At 49.7% G+C, this 16,375-nt stretch overlaps 1 protein-coding gene across 2 annotated transcripts in view; it reads right to left on the bottom strand.

Moving 5' to 3' along the window:
• LOC133117096 (uncharacterized) overlaps window positions 1-14,773 on the bottom strand; it is an 18,336-nt gene extending 3,563 nt beyond the window's left edge. The window contains exons 1-20 of one of the 2 annotated variants that reach the window (XM_061227222.1): window positions 14,605-14,773; window positions 13,800-13,965; window positions 13,305-13,406; window positions 12,725-12,843; window positions 11,279-11,350; window positions 9,982-10,067; window positions 9,331-9,485; window positions 8,536-8,842; window positions 7,861-8,015; window positions 7,033-7,176; window positions 6,581-6,614; window positions 5,965-6,168; window positions 4,565-4,998; window positions 4,074-4,207; window positions 3,087-3,203; window positions 2,516-2,641; window positions 1,614-1,706; window positions 1,371-1,465; window positions 486-529; window positions 55-98 (exon numbers count right to left, since the gene is read on the bottom strand). In XM_061227222.1, the coding sequence (XP_061083206.1) occupies window positions 55-98; window positions 486-529; window positions 1,371-1,465; window positions 1,614-1,706; window positions 2,516-2,641; window positions 3,087-3,203; window positions 4,074-4,207; window positions 4,565-4,998; window positions 5,965-6,168; window positions 6,581-6,614; window positions 7,033-7,176; window positions 7,861-8,015; window positions 8,536-8,842; window positions 9,331-9,485; window positions 9,982-10,067; window positions 11,279-11,350; window positions 12,725-12,843; window positions 13,305-13,406; window positions 13,800-13,907 (2,573 nt within the window). In that variant the 5' untranslated portion in view covers window positions 13,908-13,965; window positions 14,605-14,773. The remainder of the gene's footprint in view (window positions 1-54; window positions 99-485; window positions 530-1,370; window positions 1,466-1,613; window positions 1,707-2,515; window positions 2,642-3,086; window positions 3,204-4,073; window positions 4,208-4,564; window positions 4,999-5,964; window positions 6,169-6,580; window positions 6,615-7,032; window positions 7,177-7,860; window positions 8,016-8,535; window positions 8,843-9,330; window positions 9,486-9,981; window positions 10,068-11,278; window positions 11,351-12,724; window positions 12,844-13,304; window positions 13,407-13,799; window positions 13,966-14,604) is intronic. The other variant, XM_061227223.1, reaches the window with a different exon arrangement.
• Window positions 14,774-16,375: the final 1,602 nt, after the last annotated feature.

Below are 16,375 nucleotides of genomic sequence, written 5' to 3'. Positions count from 1 at the left end.
GAAGTCCCTAAGCAGCCCCTTACCGAGCGACTGTCGTGACTGAAAGCATCTCACCTTTTACACACAGTTCCCCTCTTGCACCCCAGCTGCGTACACTCCTACACGGGAAGAGAAGGTTAAAGAATGACGGGGGCAACCGCACACAGTAAAATGTCAAGTTCATGATTCAACATGTCGGACCCAATTTTTACAGCCTTTAAGCCTTTCAGTCCCTAGAGTGCCAAACGGCACTCAAGCGTAGCTACCATAAAATAGCTACAAAATCTTGGGATTTTATTAACCAAGCAAAATGCCTGCTACACTATTGTGTTGAGCCCCTATAAAAAGCCTAGTAAATTTTCACAACTTTCTCAGCCAAAGCCAGAGGCCCTCGGGATTTGGGTGGAGCCCCTTCATATAGGGCTGGGACTGAAAGGGTAAGTGGATTTTATTTATGTAACAGAATTTGCTGAAATTGCGATGAGCCATGGCCAGCAAGACTTTACCGGCACACTGTGCGCAGGAGTCCATGGGTAGCCCTCCTTCCCACCTGCGGGAAAATACACACACACACACACACACACACACACACACACACACACACACACACACACATTTGTATGTTTAGACGAACGACGGCTTTAAATGTTTTACTTGTTTCAGCCTGGCACAATTAAAGCCAGCCAAGACTCTGGGTTTTGAAAGGCTACATGGGGGCGACATGGCTCAGGCAGTAAGAGCAGTCGTCTGGCAGTCGGAGGGTTGCCGGTTCGATCCCGCGCCCGGGCTGTGTTGAAGTGTCCCTGAGCAAGACACCTAACCCCCGAATGCTCCTGACGAGCTGGTCGGCGCCTTGCATGGCAGCCAATCGCCGTCGGTGTGTGTATGAATGGGTGAATGAGAAGCATCAATTGTACAGCGCTTTGGATAAAGGCGCTATATAAATGCCAACCATTTACCATTTACATGGGATTTTCAGTGTGCAATTCTGCTGCGATCGCTGCTTACCAACGCAGGATGTCACCAGAAAATACTCAACCCTGGTAGTGAACCCACAGTCTAAACAGGGCTCGCTTGGGTGGGGGCTGGTTTGGGAAGAGGGGAAGCTGTGGGTTTGGACTGACAGGGCTGGTATAGGAGGGGAACAGGCCGTGGGTTTGGACTGACAGGGCTGGTTTGGGAGGGGGGCGGGGCCATGCGTTTGGACTGATGGGGCTGGTATAGGAGGGGAACAGGCCGTGGGTTTTGACTGACACAGGGCTAGTTTGGGCGGGGGACGGGCCTGTGAGTTGGGTACTTACAGGGCTAGTTTGGGAGGGGGACGGGCCTGTGAGTTGGGTACTTACAGGGCTAGTTTGGGCGGGGGACGGGCCCGTGAGTTGGGTACTTACAGGGCTCTCTGTCCTGGCTGTTCTCCCGGCTCCATCCCTCGCTCTGGGGCTCCAGGAGGCCAGGAAAGCAGACGACCACCAGGTACCAGTGCGCCCTGACACCAGAGAACACAGGCAACGTTAAGGCAATGCTTAGGTAACGTTGAGGCAACATGATCCCACCACAAGTGAAAACTCTCAGGCAACATGATCCGACAGGTGTGCGAGTGTTTCAGTGAGGGTGTGGATGAGGCTGTCACTCACTCCTGATTGACAGGCACGAACAGGTAGTCCTTGCTGAAGATGTCCACGTGCCGGGTCCACGTCCGCACCCGCTGGTGCCGTCTGTGCTGTGCTCTGCCAATCACAACACATGGTTACAGCACCAGGCTCCAGCCAGCCAATCACAACACATCTTTACACTACCAGGCTCCAGCCAGCCAATCACATGGTTACAGCACCAGGCTCCAGCCAGCCAATCACAACACATGGTTACAGCACCAGGCTCCAGCCAGCCAATCACAACACATGGTTACAGTACCTGGCTCCAGCCAGCCAAGCACAACACATGGTTACAGCACCAGGCTCCAGCCAGCCAATCACAACACTTGGTTACAGCACCAGGCTCCAGCCAGCCAATCACAACACATTGTTAACAGTACCAGGCTCCAGCCAGCCAATCACAACACATGGTTACAGCATCAGGCTCCAGCCAGCCAATCACAACCAACCTTTACATCAACAGTTCAACCCTGTTCCTGGAGATCAACCATCCTTGTAGGTTTTCATTTCAACCCTGGCACACCTGATTTTCTTTTACCAATTAGCAGGTCAGTGATGTCATTTACCATCTCTAGCTAGTCAATGAGGTGAGCTTTGTTAGAGTTGGGAGTGAAAACCTACAGGATGGTAGACATCCAACCTACAGGACTGTAAATCTCCAAGCTACAGGATGGTAGATCGCCAGGACCCGGGCTGGGCAACCCCAGTGCAGTGTGCAGTGTGCAGTGTGCAGTGTGCAAAAAGCAAAGAGCAAAGAGCAAAGAGCAAAGAGCAATGTGCCATGTATAATGTATAATGTGTCATGTGTCATGTGTAAAGTGCAATGTAACCCAAGCAGCTCTGAGCAGCTCCTCCTAACGCAGGAAGAGAAGCGCGGTCCTTACGAGGATCCTGAGCCGGACGTCTCTTCGCTGACGTTGTCCTTGCGGGTCAGCTGCTTGTAGAAGAAGCTGCTGAAGACGTGCGATCTCTCCGCCACCGCCCTGGGAGCCTTCTCCAGCATCAGGTACCTGAGCGGAGAACACGGGGCCCACACTCAAAACGCCAGCTCACACACATCAGGTGTTTAAAGGTACAACAGGTGAGATCGTTTTTGTGTTAAAACATTGTTACAAGACCATTGTAAGTCCCTTCCTATCACCGAAAAAAGGCCCACTGACATGCTGACTCACCCTCCGCCTGTGTTTATGGCCGAGCACTCTGTTCCAAAACATTGAATAACTTCACAATAATCCAAGCTCGTCGGTCGAAAATCGGTTCTAATTGCCACAGCCAATGGCGTTTCAACGTCAGCGCGTTCACAGAGAAGGGGGGAGGGATATAAACAGCGTTGTGCTTTGAGCGTGTTCGTTGCTGCGATTCCTCTCTTGGATGTTAGCCGTCCGAAATGACCCGCTGCACCTTTAAATGAGTGAAGAAATGAGAAGCGACGGGAGGGCTGATTCGGGCGCTCACTTGAGATAGAAGTCGATGATGACGTCGTTGAGGAACTCGCCGCTGTCCAGACATTCCAGGTCCTCGGTGGTGACCGTGATTCCGCCCTTGGACGGAGGCGGGGGGAACAGAATTAACCTGCGGAAGAAAACCCCCGACGACGCAAACGATCAATTCAAGTGCAAACGCTTTTTCCGCACAGTTCTGACGCACTTTCACCCGAACCGCAGACGATTCTGACACACTTTCAGCCGAACCACAGACACGGGCCACATTCTGACACACTTAACCCGAACCGCAGACGATTCTGACACACTTTCACCCCAACCACAGACACAGGCAACATTCTGACACACTTAACCCGAACCACGGACAATTCTGACACACTTTCACCCGAACCACAGATACAGGCAACATTCTGACACACTTAACCCGAACCACAGACAATTCTGACACACTTTCAGCCAAACCACAGACACAGGCCACATTCTGACACACTTAACCCGAACCGCAGACAATTCTGACACACTTTCACCCGAACCACAGACACAGGCAACATTCTGACACACTTAACCCGAACCACAGACAATTCTGACACACTTTCACCCCAACCACAGATACAGGCAACATTCTGACACACTTAACCCGAACCACAGACAATTCTGACACACTTTCACCCCAACCACAGATACAGGCAACATTCTGACACACTTAACCCAAACCACAGACAATTCTGACACACTTAACCCAAACCACAGACAATTCTGACACACTTAACCCAAACCACAGACGATTCTGACACTTCACATAAACCTCAGGCACAGACGGGGTGTTACCCACAGGTACAGACGGGGTCTTACCCACAGGTACAGACGGGGTCTTACCCACAGGTAAAGACGGGGTCTTACCCACAGGCACAGACGGGGTCTTACCCACAGGCACAGACGGGGTCTTACCCACAGGCACAGACGGGGTGTTACCCACAGGTAAAGGGGCCAGCGGGCTCACCTGCGGGGCGGGCCCTGGTGCTTGTAGCGGCTCCAGGCCGTGCCGGGGCGAGGGGCGAGGGAGACGGAGTACGAGCCCCCGATCCGGCAGTGCCGCACCGTGTAGGCCGGCTTGGGCGGAGCCGGACTCTCCCGCTGGGGAACACCGGCAGAGACCTTCGGGTCAGAAGGTGTGTGTGTGCGCGCGTGTGTGTGTGTGTGTGTGTGAGTGTGTGTGTGTGTGTGTGTGTGTGTGTGTGTGTGTGTGTGTGTGTGAGAGAGAGAGAGAGTGTGTGTGTGTGTGTGTGTGTGTGTGTGTGCGTGCGTGTGAGAGTGTGTGTGTGAGTGTGAGTGTGAGTGAGTGTGTGAGAGTGTGAGAGTGTGTGAGTGTGTGAGTGTGTGTGAGTGTGTGAGTGTGTGAGTGTGTGAGAGTGTGTGAGTGTGTGTGAGTGTGAGAGTGTGTGAGAGTGTGTGAGAGTGTGAGAGTGTGAGAGTGTGAGAGTGTGTATGTACCTCAGCAGGGCTGCAGTGGGGCTCTGTCTCCTCCTGCGCCTCCGTCTCGGGCTCCACCTCCTCGGGGTCCACCTCCTCGGGGTCCAGCTCCTCAGGGTCCAGCTCTTCGGGGTCCAGCTCTTCGGGGTCCAGCTCTTCGGGGTCCAGCTCTTCGGGGTCCAGCTCGTCAGGGTCCAGCTCGTCAGGGTCCAGCTGGTCGGGGTCCAGCTGGTCGGGGTCCAGCTGGTCGGGCTCCTGGCCCAGCAGAGAGAGGAGGTGGCCGTGGTGCCCGGAGCTGTGGATCAGGGCCACGCCCTCGCTCCAGGTGATTGGCTGCATCAGGTCCTGTATGCCGCACTGCAGTGCCAGCACCTCCATGAAGGACTTGAGCAGCAGCCCGTGCAGACTCTCCAGATTGTCCCTCAGACTGATCAGCAGGAAGGGGCTGGCCAACACTGCACACACACACACACACACACACACACACACACACACACACACACACACACACAGGCCCACACACACACACAGGCCCACACACACACACAGGCCCACACACACACACAGGCCCACACACACGCGGACACACACAGGCCCACACACACACACACACACACAGGCCCACACACACACACAGGCCCACACACACACACATGCACACACACACACAGGGGGAAACACATGCACACACAGACAATGGTTTGAATCACAGAGCGATGTGTTCAACCGAACATTGTGTTCATAGCGGTTATCAACCAGAATCACCTGAAAAGGCAATGGCTTAAAGGAAATACCATGGCTGAATGCAAATTGGGCCCGTAGGGGGCGCTGTGTGCAGGTACACAGGTGAGAGCTGGCCGTAGGGGGCGCTGTGTGTAGGTACAGGTGAGAGCCGGCCGTAGGGGGCGCTGTGTGTAGGTACACAGGTGAGAGCTGACTGTAGGGGGCGCTGTGTGTAGGTACAGGTGATAGCTGACTGTAGGGGGCGCTGTGTGTAGGTACACAGGTGAGAGCTGACTGTAGGGGGCGCTGTGTGTAGGTACAGGTGATAGCTGACTGTAGGGGGCGCTGTGTGCAGGTACACAGGTGAGAGCTGGCCGTAGGGGGCGCTGTGTGTAGGTACAGGTGAGAGCCGGCCGTAGGGGGCGCTGTGTGTAGGTACACAGGTGAGAGCTGACTGTAGGGGGCGCTGTGTGTAGGTACAGGTGATAGCTGACTGTAGGGGGCGCTGTGTGTAGGTACACAGGTGAGAGCTGACTGTAGGGGGCGCTGTGTGTAGGTACAGGTGATAGCTGACTGTAGGGGGCGCTGTGTGCAGGTACACAGGTGAGAGCCGGCCGTAGGGGGCGCTGTGTGCAGGTACACAGGTGAGAGCTGACTGTAGGGGGCGCTGTGTGCAGGTACACAGGTGAGAGCCGTACCTGAGAAGGGGACAGGGTGAATGGCCGACAGCTCGACCTGGAGCAGCCGCGCCTGGGCGGGCGACACCCAGAGGAAGAGGAGAGAGGGAGTGGGCTCGGCCGAGGGCCCGTCCGTGGGCTCCAGGACGCCCCCGTCCCAAATCCCGTACCGCCGCAGCTCCGAGGTCACCAGCGCCACGGCAACCTCCACCACGCCCGCGGAGTCTGGGGGGGGGGGGGGGAGGGGGAGCAACTCACTCCACAAGAACACTGACATCTGTCCCTCCCACAGGGACACAGGTATGTCGTGTGCAATGTACAATACAATGCAAAAGTCTTAGAAACATCATAATGTAAAAATTATAATAATTTGTGAAGAGAAAATGTATCAATTTGCTCTACTGTATCAATTTGGTCTACTGTAACATTACATTTTTTGGCAGATTGAATGTTCGTTTTTTTTAAGGGGCAGGAACTAATGACTAATGACTTCCTCCTACTTCTTTTCAAACATGTAGTGTTTTTTTTTTTTTTCTTTCTTTTGGTTTGTGCTTAGTTACTCGGTTTGGTTTGTGTTTGTGTAAAAAAAGGGCCAAAATCCCACCATCGCTGAGCTCTGCACGTTGTCAGTAATTACCTTTCAGAGGAATGGTGATGCTGTCATTGGTGATCTGCAATCAGAGAGAAAATGCATACATATGTTATAGTTACAGCCATATTTACACATCGTTTTGAAAATGGTGGCAGAGGAGACAGAACATAAAAATGATGGGCTGACAGACCAATTCCCGGGCGACCAAGACAGTGGTGATCTGACTTGTGCCAGTAAGTAATGGTTTTACTGCTTGGATAGTGGGTGGGGTGTTCTGTACCAGTGGGACAGGGGGCAGGAGACAGGAGGCAGGAGACAGGGGGCAGGGGGCAGGGGGCAAGAGGGTGGTGTGGGGGTGTTCTGTACCAGTGGGGCAGGGGACAGGGGGCAGGGGGCAGGAGACAGGGGGCAGGAGGGTGGTGTGGGGGTGTTCTGTACCAGTGGGACAGGGGGGCAGGGGGCAAGGGGCAGGAGCATGATGAGGGGTTGTTACTCACAGAGATGTTGCCGTTGGACTCTGCCCTCAGCGTGCCCACGTACAGGGCGGAGAAGGCCAGGTCAATGAAAGAGGGCATATCGGTGGGCTCCTCTACATCCAAACCAGGGATCACCAACGGAGACACCAGCTCCTCACCAACAGCCTGGAACACGCAGGGCAACGTTATGCTGGAAAATCTGTATGCAAAACCAATTCATTACAGGGGTACAGCCATCAGGTACAGACTACAGTTCCCAGAATTCCAAGACGTCCGTGTGTCTCAGGCCACAGGAAGCAGAGAAGGCACTCCCCGGGGAGAGTTTAGCAGGGTCACCATAGTAACAGTGACAGTTACATTATCAATCGTGCAATTAAGATGGATAGAATCAAATGAAATATTTAAATGTAAGATATGTAAGATTTTTTTGTCTTAAAACATTATTATGAGACCCATTGTAAATCCCTTCCTATCATTGAAAAAGGCTCACTGACATGTTGACAGGCTGGCACTCTGAGCCAAAACATTGTATAGCTGTACAATAATTCAAGCTCATTGGTTGAAAATTGGTTCTAATTGCCACAGCCAATTACATTATTGGCATTTGGCAGACGCTCTTATCCAGAGCGACGTACAGTTGATTAGACTAAGCAGGAGACAGTCCTCCCCTGGAGCAATGCAGGGTTAAGGGCCTTGCTCAAGGGCCCAACGGCTGTGCGGATCTTATTGTGGCTACACCGGGATTCCAACCACCGACCTTGTGTGTCCCAGTCATGTACCTTAACCACTACGCTACAGGCCGCCAATGGTATTTCAATGTCAGCGTGTTCAGTGTGTAATCACACTCACCTGTGCGCTGAATTCGTCGTGTTCATCATGTTCTGACTCTTCCTCTGGGCGGAGGTCGCTCTGCGTCTCTGTCCTGGGAGCAACAACCCGCACCTGAGGGGGAGCGGGGCCAGGCTCAGCGTCTTCATCCTCACCATCGTCACTGGACAGAACGACTGAGGGGGGGGGGGAGAGAGAGAGAGAGGGAGGGAGGGAGAGAGAGAGAGGGAGGGGGAGGGAGAGGGAGGGAGGGAGGGAGGGAGGGAGAGAGAGAGAGGGAGAGGGAGAGGGAGGGAGAGAGGGAGAGAGGGAGAGAGGGGGCGAGGGAAAGGAAGGAAATCAAGACAAGAAGAACAATAGATACATTTAAAGACAAATAGAAAAAAAATTGGCACGAAGACAAAAGGAAAATTGGCAAATAGAGAGAAATAGAGTGATTCATAGTGAAGGGAGAGAGAATACTGAAAAATGAGCGTGTTTAACACTGTGGTGGCCATATTCTGGAAATAACTGAGGATTGTGGTATACGGACTGACAGTTTCATGTGGAATGTACTGTGCACACTTACACTGGAATGTTTGTCTGTTTGTGTTAGTCAGCGAGTGAGCAGGCGGATGTTTATAATGCACAGACGGAGCAGGACTGAGCGGACGGGGCCCTCTCAGAGGAAGTGTCCGATTATAAAGGGGCACTCACTGAGCTCCGAGGGGCTCAGCTTGGCTTTCTTTGGCTGGCTGGAGGGGGCGAGCGGGGGCGGGGGCCTCCCGTCCCCGTGCCTGGGGGGCGTCTGGCGGTCGGAGCCGGAGGTGGAGCCGGTGGAGCGGGGTCTCCCCTGGAGCTCCGCGGCGTGGCGTTTCGGGGTCCCCCCCGGCCCCCTGTCCGAGTGCTGGAGGACGCTGCCCCGGTGCTGTCCCGCAACGCACTGCCCCCCGTCGTCCTTCTCCGCCGCTCCGTTCCGGCTGCCCTCTCCGTTCCTCCGAACCGGAACATCCTTCCTCCTCTCCTGCTCAACACCAGGAGAGAGAGCGGCCATTTCTCACAGCTCTGCTGCTCAACACCAGGAGAGAGAGCGGCCATTTCTCACAGCTCTGCTGCTCAACACCAGGAGAGAGAGCGGCCATTTCTCACAGCTGGGCAAGCGCCAGTCACCTATCCGTCAATCACGTTTAGCACTCATCCACCAACTCATCCTGCCAGCACCATCCGTCTGTCTGTCTGTCCGTCTGTACGTGCACCCACACTTCGGTCCGTCAGTCAGTATATCCAGTCAGTCAGTCTGTATATTCAGTCAGTCTGTCAGTATATCCAGTCAGTCAGTCAGTCAGTTTGTATAGTCAGTCAGCTTGTCAGTATATTCAGTCAGTCTGTATATCCAGTCAGTCAGTCTGTCAGTATATCCAGTCAGTCTGTATATCCAGTCAGTCAGTCTCTCAGTATATCCAGTCAGTCTGTATATCCGGGCAGTTGGTCAGTTGGTCAGAGCGAGGGTACCTCTTTGTTTCCTGCTGTAGTGTAGTGGTCATTTCGGGAGGGGGTTTTTGTGCGCTTGAGGCCCTCGGGTGTGGCTCTCTCCCTCTCCCTGAGGGGCAGGGTGGTGTCCTTCATGAGGGGCCGCCTCCTGTCCAACCCCCCGGCCCCGTCCAGACCTGGGGAAGGCAACCGCAGGGGAATTAACCAACCCCAGGCCCCTAAACACAGTCCCAACCTCTGACCACAACACACCCCGTGGAGAAGGGTGATATCTGACAAGACATATTCAAACCTTTTTCTGTTCACTACGAACGTTCACTAACGTTAGCTAGTTCGAAAAATGACTCAAAATGGCTGCAGACTTGGATGACGCAGAGAGAACAGAAGTTGACAATCATTTGGTTATAATGCACTTGCAAATGCAATATTTGTTCTTACCTTTCAAAAGAAAGCAGCCAGCTAATCACCTAGCCGGGATTGTTAGTCAGGGCCATTTGTATTAAAAAGGTGTCGGCGGCAAACTAAATGTGAACAAACATACATAAACAGAAAAAAAACCCTAAAACAGGGTGTATTACAAAGCAGGCATGGAATTGCGAGAGTGCCAGAAGTGAGGTTTAGGAGGGAAGAGGCGCAGGAGGGGTAGTGCGTGGGACGCCGCGGGGTACGAACCTCTCCCCTGGGGGCCGGACCTCCAGGAGCCGCCGTCCCGCCACGGACCCTGGCACAGCGTGTCCGACGCCCGCTTGGGCCGCGACCTGAGGGAACCATGGCAACCACAGCAAACACAAAACAGAGTCACACCTCTGACAAAAGCGCTGAGCTGAGTCATTGGCTCCAACTGAGAACTGAACAAAATGCATGTATGGCCCCCAGTGCAAAACAAAGTCATCACTAAAAATTCACCTTTAAAACTGGACTGCTAGTTGAGAGAATACCTAATGGCAGGACTAGAGTCTGGCAATAGTCAAGATTTCTTTCACTATCAATACATTGATGGAAAATATCTAAGTAATTGAATATATTGAATATTTTGTGAGAAGCCATGGCATGAGATGGTGCCCATACTGGCTATAAAACACAACATGGTTCAGTCACAATTCACTTTTATGTTCCCACTCCCACTTTTTCAGTCTCCAAAAATGTTTTCAAAAACAATACTACGACATTTGATAACAAAGGGTGCATGCCGAATGCTGAGAATTGAGTGTAGACTTAAGCGCATTTTACGCACTTAACTCAAAATCATACCCTGATGCAGACTTGCACGCAACTTAACTTGGACGTGCTATCATTTTTTTATGGTCCTAGTGTTTATGAGTGGGAGGGTTATGCTTTTCAGGTCGTAAAATAAGTTAGATAAAAACAGGCTGTTTATATTGGGCAGAGTCAGCTTAGGTTCCATTTTAAGAACTTGCTTCAAACAGCCGGCAGACAATTGAAAGAGCAAAATCTCAAAATAGATAGACTGTTACTGTACTAATGGTAATGTCATTTGGATTGCACTTTACTGATTTATTCTTGACACTCCCAAAAGAAAGTGGCCATACAAGCGTGGTAAAATTGAAGTCATTATCAAAGGTCGGGTTGCTGGCAAGCAAGCAAGCAGTTAGTTAGCTAGTCAGCAGTGTAAAATTGCGAGCGATGTTTTTGTGTTTGTGTGTGTATGTATGAGTAAGAATTTGAGAGTGACTGTGTGTGTGTGTGCATGTGAGAGTGTGTGTATGCATGCGTGCGCGCGCACGTGAGTGTGTGTGCACGTGAGTGTGCGTACATTACATGTGAGAGTGCATGCGTGTGTGTGTGTGCGTGTGCACGTGTGTGATTGCGTGCGCGCATGTGAGTGTGTGAGTGCGTGTGAGAGCGCATGCGTGTGTGTGCGTGTACGCATGTGTGCACGTGAGAGTGTGTGTGTGTACATGTGAGAGTGTGTGCGAGAGTGAGTGTGTGTGTGTGAGGCATCTCTTGCCTTCCTCGGCTCAGGTATTGCCGTCCCAGCTCTGTCTTCAGGATGTCTGTCAGGACCAGCCTGGCACGCATGCTGGGAGAGAGGACACACGCTCAGCGGGGGGGGCAGGAATACCTGCAGCACGCTAACCAGCTGGAGAAACGGTGCTCTGCCCTGACCGCATCTACCACTGAGCCAGTGTTTGTGTACACACCCCCCGGCCCTCCACCGTCCCGAGTGTGACTGATGCCGAAACGAACCCTGATCAAGAGCTGTATCGGCCTGTAGCGTAGTGGTTAAGGTACATGACCGGGACATGCAAGGTCGGTGGTTCTAAGGTCGGTGTAGCCACAATACGATCCGCACGGCTGTTGCTTAACCCTGCATTGCTCCAGGGGAGGATTGTCTCCTGCTTAGTCCAACCAACTGTACGTCGCTCTGGATAAGAGCGTCTGCCAAATGCCAATAATGTAATGTAAAAAGAGCTGCCCAGGTGAAAGTGTCTGTCAATGGGGAATGGCAAAAATTTCTACTCCGCAATTAAAATAAATGAGATGATATTATTAAGTAATATTCATCAGTCATCCTAATCAAAGCCTGTGAAAGTGGGACCAGGAACTTAGCATGGCAGAAAAACAAACATACTGATGTGACATTGAACAACACCTTGCATAATATGGATAGGTTATTGAAGTGCACCCTCTAGTGACAGAATGAAAAACTGCATCCAGGAGAGGAAAATGGACAGGGATGTTCAGAGAAAAGAAAATGAGAAAATGTATTTTTAATTGTGATAAAAGTGCTGAGATGTGAGGAGACAACTTTATATCCAACTTTTACTCTGCTACATTTTGTGAAAAATTTGAGCATCATTTCTGAAGCGTTTCAGGAGTTGCTTCTCTCTTCAGTTAGCGAACTGGGCTTTCAGCTCCAAGCTTTGGTTTGGTTTGATTCCCAAGTGGGTGACTGCCATTGTACCCATGAGCAGGGCATTTAACCTCAACGTGCTAAATATTTTTAAAAATATACACTGGCTAATTAGATATCTGCATTAACAAGCTGGTTTACAGGTGTATCTAATAAAGTGGTCACTGAGTGCATATACTAAAAACTGAACCTACCTTCAGGTACAATACTGGAAGCGCTAAACAATTAAAACCTTAATATACCAGATGTTGCAATCCTTGTAAATTCCCAGAAGGTTGGTGGTTCAATCCCTGGTGTAGCCATTGATGAGATTCCACAAAACTGTTGGGCCCTTGAGCAAGGCCCTAAACTGCATTGCTCCAGGGGGGATTGTCCCCTGCTTAGTCTAATCAACTGCAAGTCACTTTGGACAAAAGCGTCAGCTAAATAACAAACTATTATTATATTATCATGTACACATGTTGGACAAACAAATGCAATTCTCCAGAAATATTCCGAATGGACTTTTCACATTGTGCCGGGTGAGACCGCGAGCCTTACCTCCCTACATTGCAGCTGCCGGGTGACATTCGACTGCGATTGGAGGAGAGATTTCCATTCACAGGCCTGCTGCAACCATGAGACCTCCTGCTATTATCCGAGAACCTGGTCCACTGCATCTGCATTAGAGAGTGCACTGTCATTCCAGCTTGGCACAAAATCATTCTCATGGCTGAACTCAAGCACACCTCTTTCTGAATTAAACACTTTAGCTAGGAGTTCTGCTCAACAAACTTTTTCATAGTGGTAGTACAGTTTATTAGTGCTTCACAGTCAGAGACTTAAGGCACACGCCAATTTACATACATCATTGCGTCATAACATCATGTAAACAAGCTACATCTCTAGGGTCTTTCAGCGCACTTATCCCTGGTTATGGGTATGCACTTTGTTGTACGTCACTCTGGATAAGAGCGTCTGCCAAATGCCATTAATGTAATGTAATGTAATATATCTCAAATGATACATTTACAAAAAACTATTGAAACAGTTAAACAATTGTTTAAAACAATTATTAAGCAGTCTCATGACCCAGTGGCCAGTAGACAATACATAGAACAATTATTGAACATAAACTGACCTTCTGATCATGGGAATCTTGGAGGCGGGATAAAGGTGACTCCATCTGTGTGCACTTGTCCTCAGGGGACTTCCTCTTGGGTATTCTGAAAGTACTGGCCATCTGAAAAACAGGACGAGGTTTATGGATCTGTGGAAATATTTATTTCACTAAATGGTGATATTTTTCCCTGTCACACTAAAAAATGAGGGCGGACTTTTTCAAATTATTCCCTGTCCGCCACCAAGTGTTCCATCACCAGCCCAACTTAAACGGCACCAAAACTAGGGAGAGCCTAATTTCTAGCCTCCCAACTGATTAACGCCCTGCAAGATGATCTCTGAATATGTTCATATCATATACCATATGTTCGTTAAATACTATAATTAACAACTGGATTCCAAACCTATGGACTTCTAAACTCAGAAAGTGACCACTAGGATGACCGTACGTGTCAGTGTTAGATTAGTAAGTAATCACAATATATACAGTAAATGGTAGATGATATGTTAGTACCACAGAGGTGGCCAGTTTGTCGGGGGTTGAGACGCCCTTTGCTTTCCGCTCCTCCGGGTGGACTGTACTCCCACCTGACGGTCTTCGGATCTGAGCTGTGCCTGGCATCACCGCCGAAAGCGTGTGGTCCCTGCGTGCCCACTAGGGCACGATCACAGGCACGGAACTGTACAACAAAAAACAATGTAAATTAGTGTATGTTTTACAATGCACATTTGCAAATGAATGTTAAAAACACCGCTGTCAAACTAAGTACCGAAACTAATGGGTTTGATTTTCATCGCGCTAGCTAGCTACCATTCGCAGCAAACGAGCTTAGTAGCAGAAACGCGGTGTTAGCTTGCAAAAACGCAGCACAGATCTAACTGCAGCTTTATTGAAGCTGACTAACGAGGCTGTAGTAAAGTAGCTGACGGGAACACCTAACTTGGCTGTCTCCACGTGTACTTTGACAATATTAAAAGTCACAAGCAGTAAAACCTAAAACAATTAGCTAACGTTAGCCTTCTGGGCCACAACGCTAGCTAACGTTAGCTACCTGCAGTCATTACTATCTCTGTAGCCATGTTAGCTAGCTAATATCACCATGATCTTGTTTCCTATCGCAAACTAGCAAACAAGCCTGTATACCTCTTAATGCGGTAGTGCATGTTAACAGAAAGGTCTGACTTTATAGTGGAAAATGACAACATGACGATTGCAACGCCGTTGTTTCCATATTGAAGGCTAATGGCTAGCTAGTTCGCAATAAAGAGACAACCGGGTAGCCAGCTAGGTGCATTTTCATTTCCAGACTCAACGTTACCTAGGCCAAAAGCAACTGCAGGTGGGGATGCATAGTCAAGCGAATAGTCCACAAATAACTTTGCTGTTATTTTCCTTGATTCCTTGATCACAGCTAGTAAAGTAACTTAGCCTACAAAACAGTCATTAAATATATGTCCGCTTCGTGTAAACACAGACAAGCGGTTATAATGTACTTCCTCCTCTAACCGGAAGTTATCGCAATCAAGGGAATACTCTGCGGTTGGATCTGTTTCAATGTAGTTACAATTCAAAAGGAACATTACACTGAACTCCGATCTACAAAAAACAAACAAACACAAACAAACCGTACATTGGGGTTATAGCTGCACAATTACACAATGCAAACTGGGCACCTCTACTGTCAAATTACATCAGTAAATACAGACATGGATTGAATAATTTGTTCGGTGATCTTATTCTTACATTTAATTTTTTAAGGGATAAATAATCATTCTTAAGTTCATTCGTTAAAAAAGAAAATATATTTCTACTTACAAACATGAATATGGTATTTACACATTAACAAGATTCTCAAAACAGAATATTTTAAGGTAAATTATTGATTGTCTGTGAAATCCACCAACGTACCCCCTACCAAAACTGAGTAGTAAACCGACAAGAATAAAACACGTTTGTTTCATTGCCTTCAGCAAACATGCACATAGATCTTTTCTTAATAAATTCTGCTGATAAATTACAGTCATGATTTTATGACGCGCTTCTTTTATTTCGGGAGATATTGGCCGTACAATATATTTGACAAGGCCTTTAAATAGCAAATTTCTCCATATTTCGTAATGTGCGTCACTCTTTGGTTGGGTTAGGGGACCAGGAAATGACATTACACCAGAATATCGCAACCACCAGTGGTTACCGCAGGTATTGCAGTTTATTAAACTAGTGCCATAAAGACAGTTTAGTCATTTAGCAGATGCGATTACGACTTACAACTTACAATTTACAGCTTACAAGTGCTTAAGTTCCTCAACAAGTGAAAAGCATCAAATCAATAGTAAAACAGGCATGTAGAGCAGTTATAACCAAAAACAATAGTCATCGTTAATTATCATTATTATTCCTTTAAATAGGGTATACAAGAGGGATATTGGGGAGGGGGTGCACCTCCTAAATCAGGAGGGAGGACTAAGGTACAGTCTGAAAAGGTGTGTTCCCTGAATCCGTGCGTCAAAATACGGGGAGGGATCCTGCTGTCCTGACAGTAGTAGGCAAGTCATTCCACCACGGAGGAACCAGAACAGAGAAGAGGTGTGAACGTGCAGCTCGACCACCTGGTGCTCGTAATGAGGGCACCACGAGGTGACCAGAGCTGACAGACCGGAGTGGTCTTGCTGGGGTGTAGGGAGCAGTTAGAGTCTGGCTGTAAGGTAGGGCAGTCCTCTTAGCAGCCTGGAATGCTAGCACTAGCGGCAGCACAATAGGCAGCCAGTGGAGGGCTATGAAAAGTGGGGTGGACATGAGCCGACCTGGGCTGACTGGTGGTCAGGCAGGCTGCAGCATTCTGGACCAGCTGGAGGGGCTCGATGGCATAAGCTGGGAGACCAGCCAGGAGGGAGTTACAGTAATCCTGGTGGGAGATGACGAGCGCCTGGACTAGGAGCTGGGTGCCTTTCTCCGTCAGGAAATGACAGATATGGCGTATGTTATGGAGGAAGAGCCAGCCGATTCTGGCAGTATGTATGGAGCAAGGGTGAGATGGTCAACAAGGGTCACTCCAAGATTCTTTGTTGCATGGGAGGAGGATACTTTAA

Source organism: Conger conger, chromosome 17 (genome assembly GCF_963514075.1).
Source record: "Conger conger chromosome 17, fConCon1.1, whole genome shotgun sequence".
Lineage (NCBI taxonomy): Eukaryota > Metazoa > Chordata > Actinopteri > Anguilliformes > Congridae > Conger > Conger conger.
This window is presented reverse-complemented; position numbering and strand designations above follow the sequence as displayed.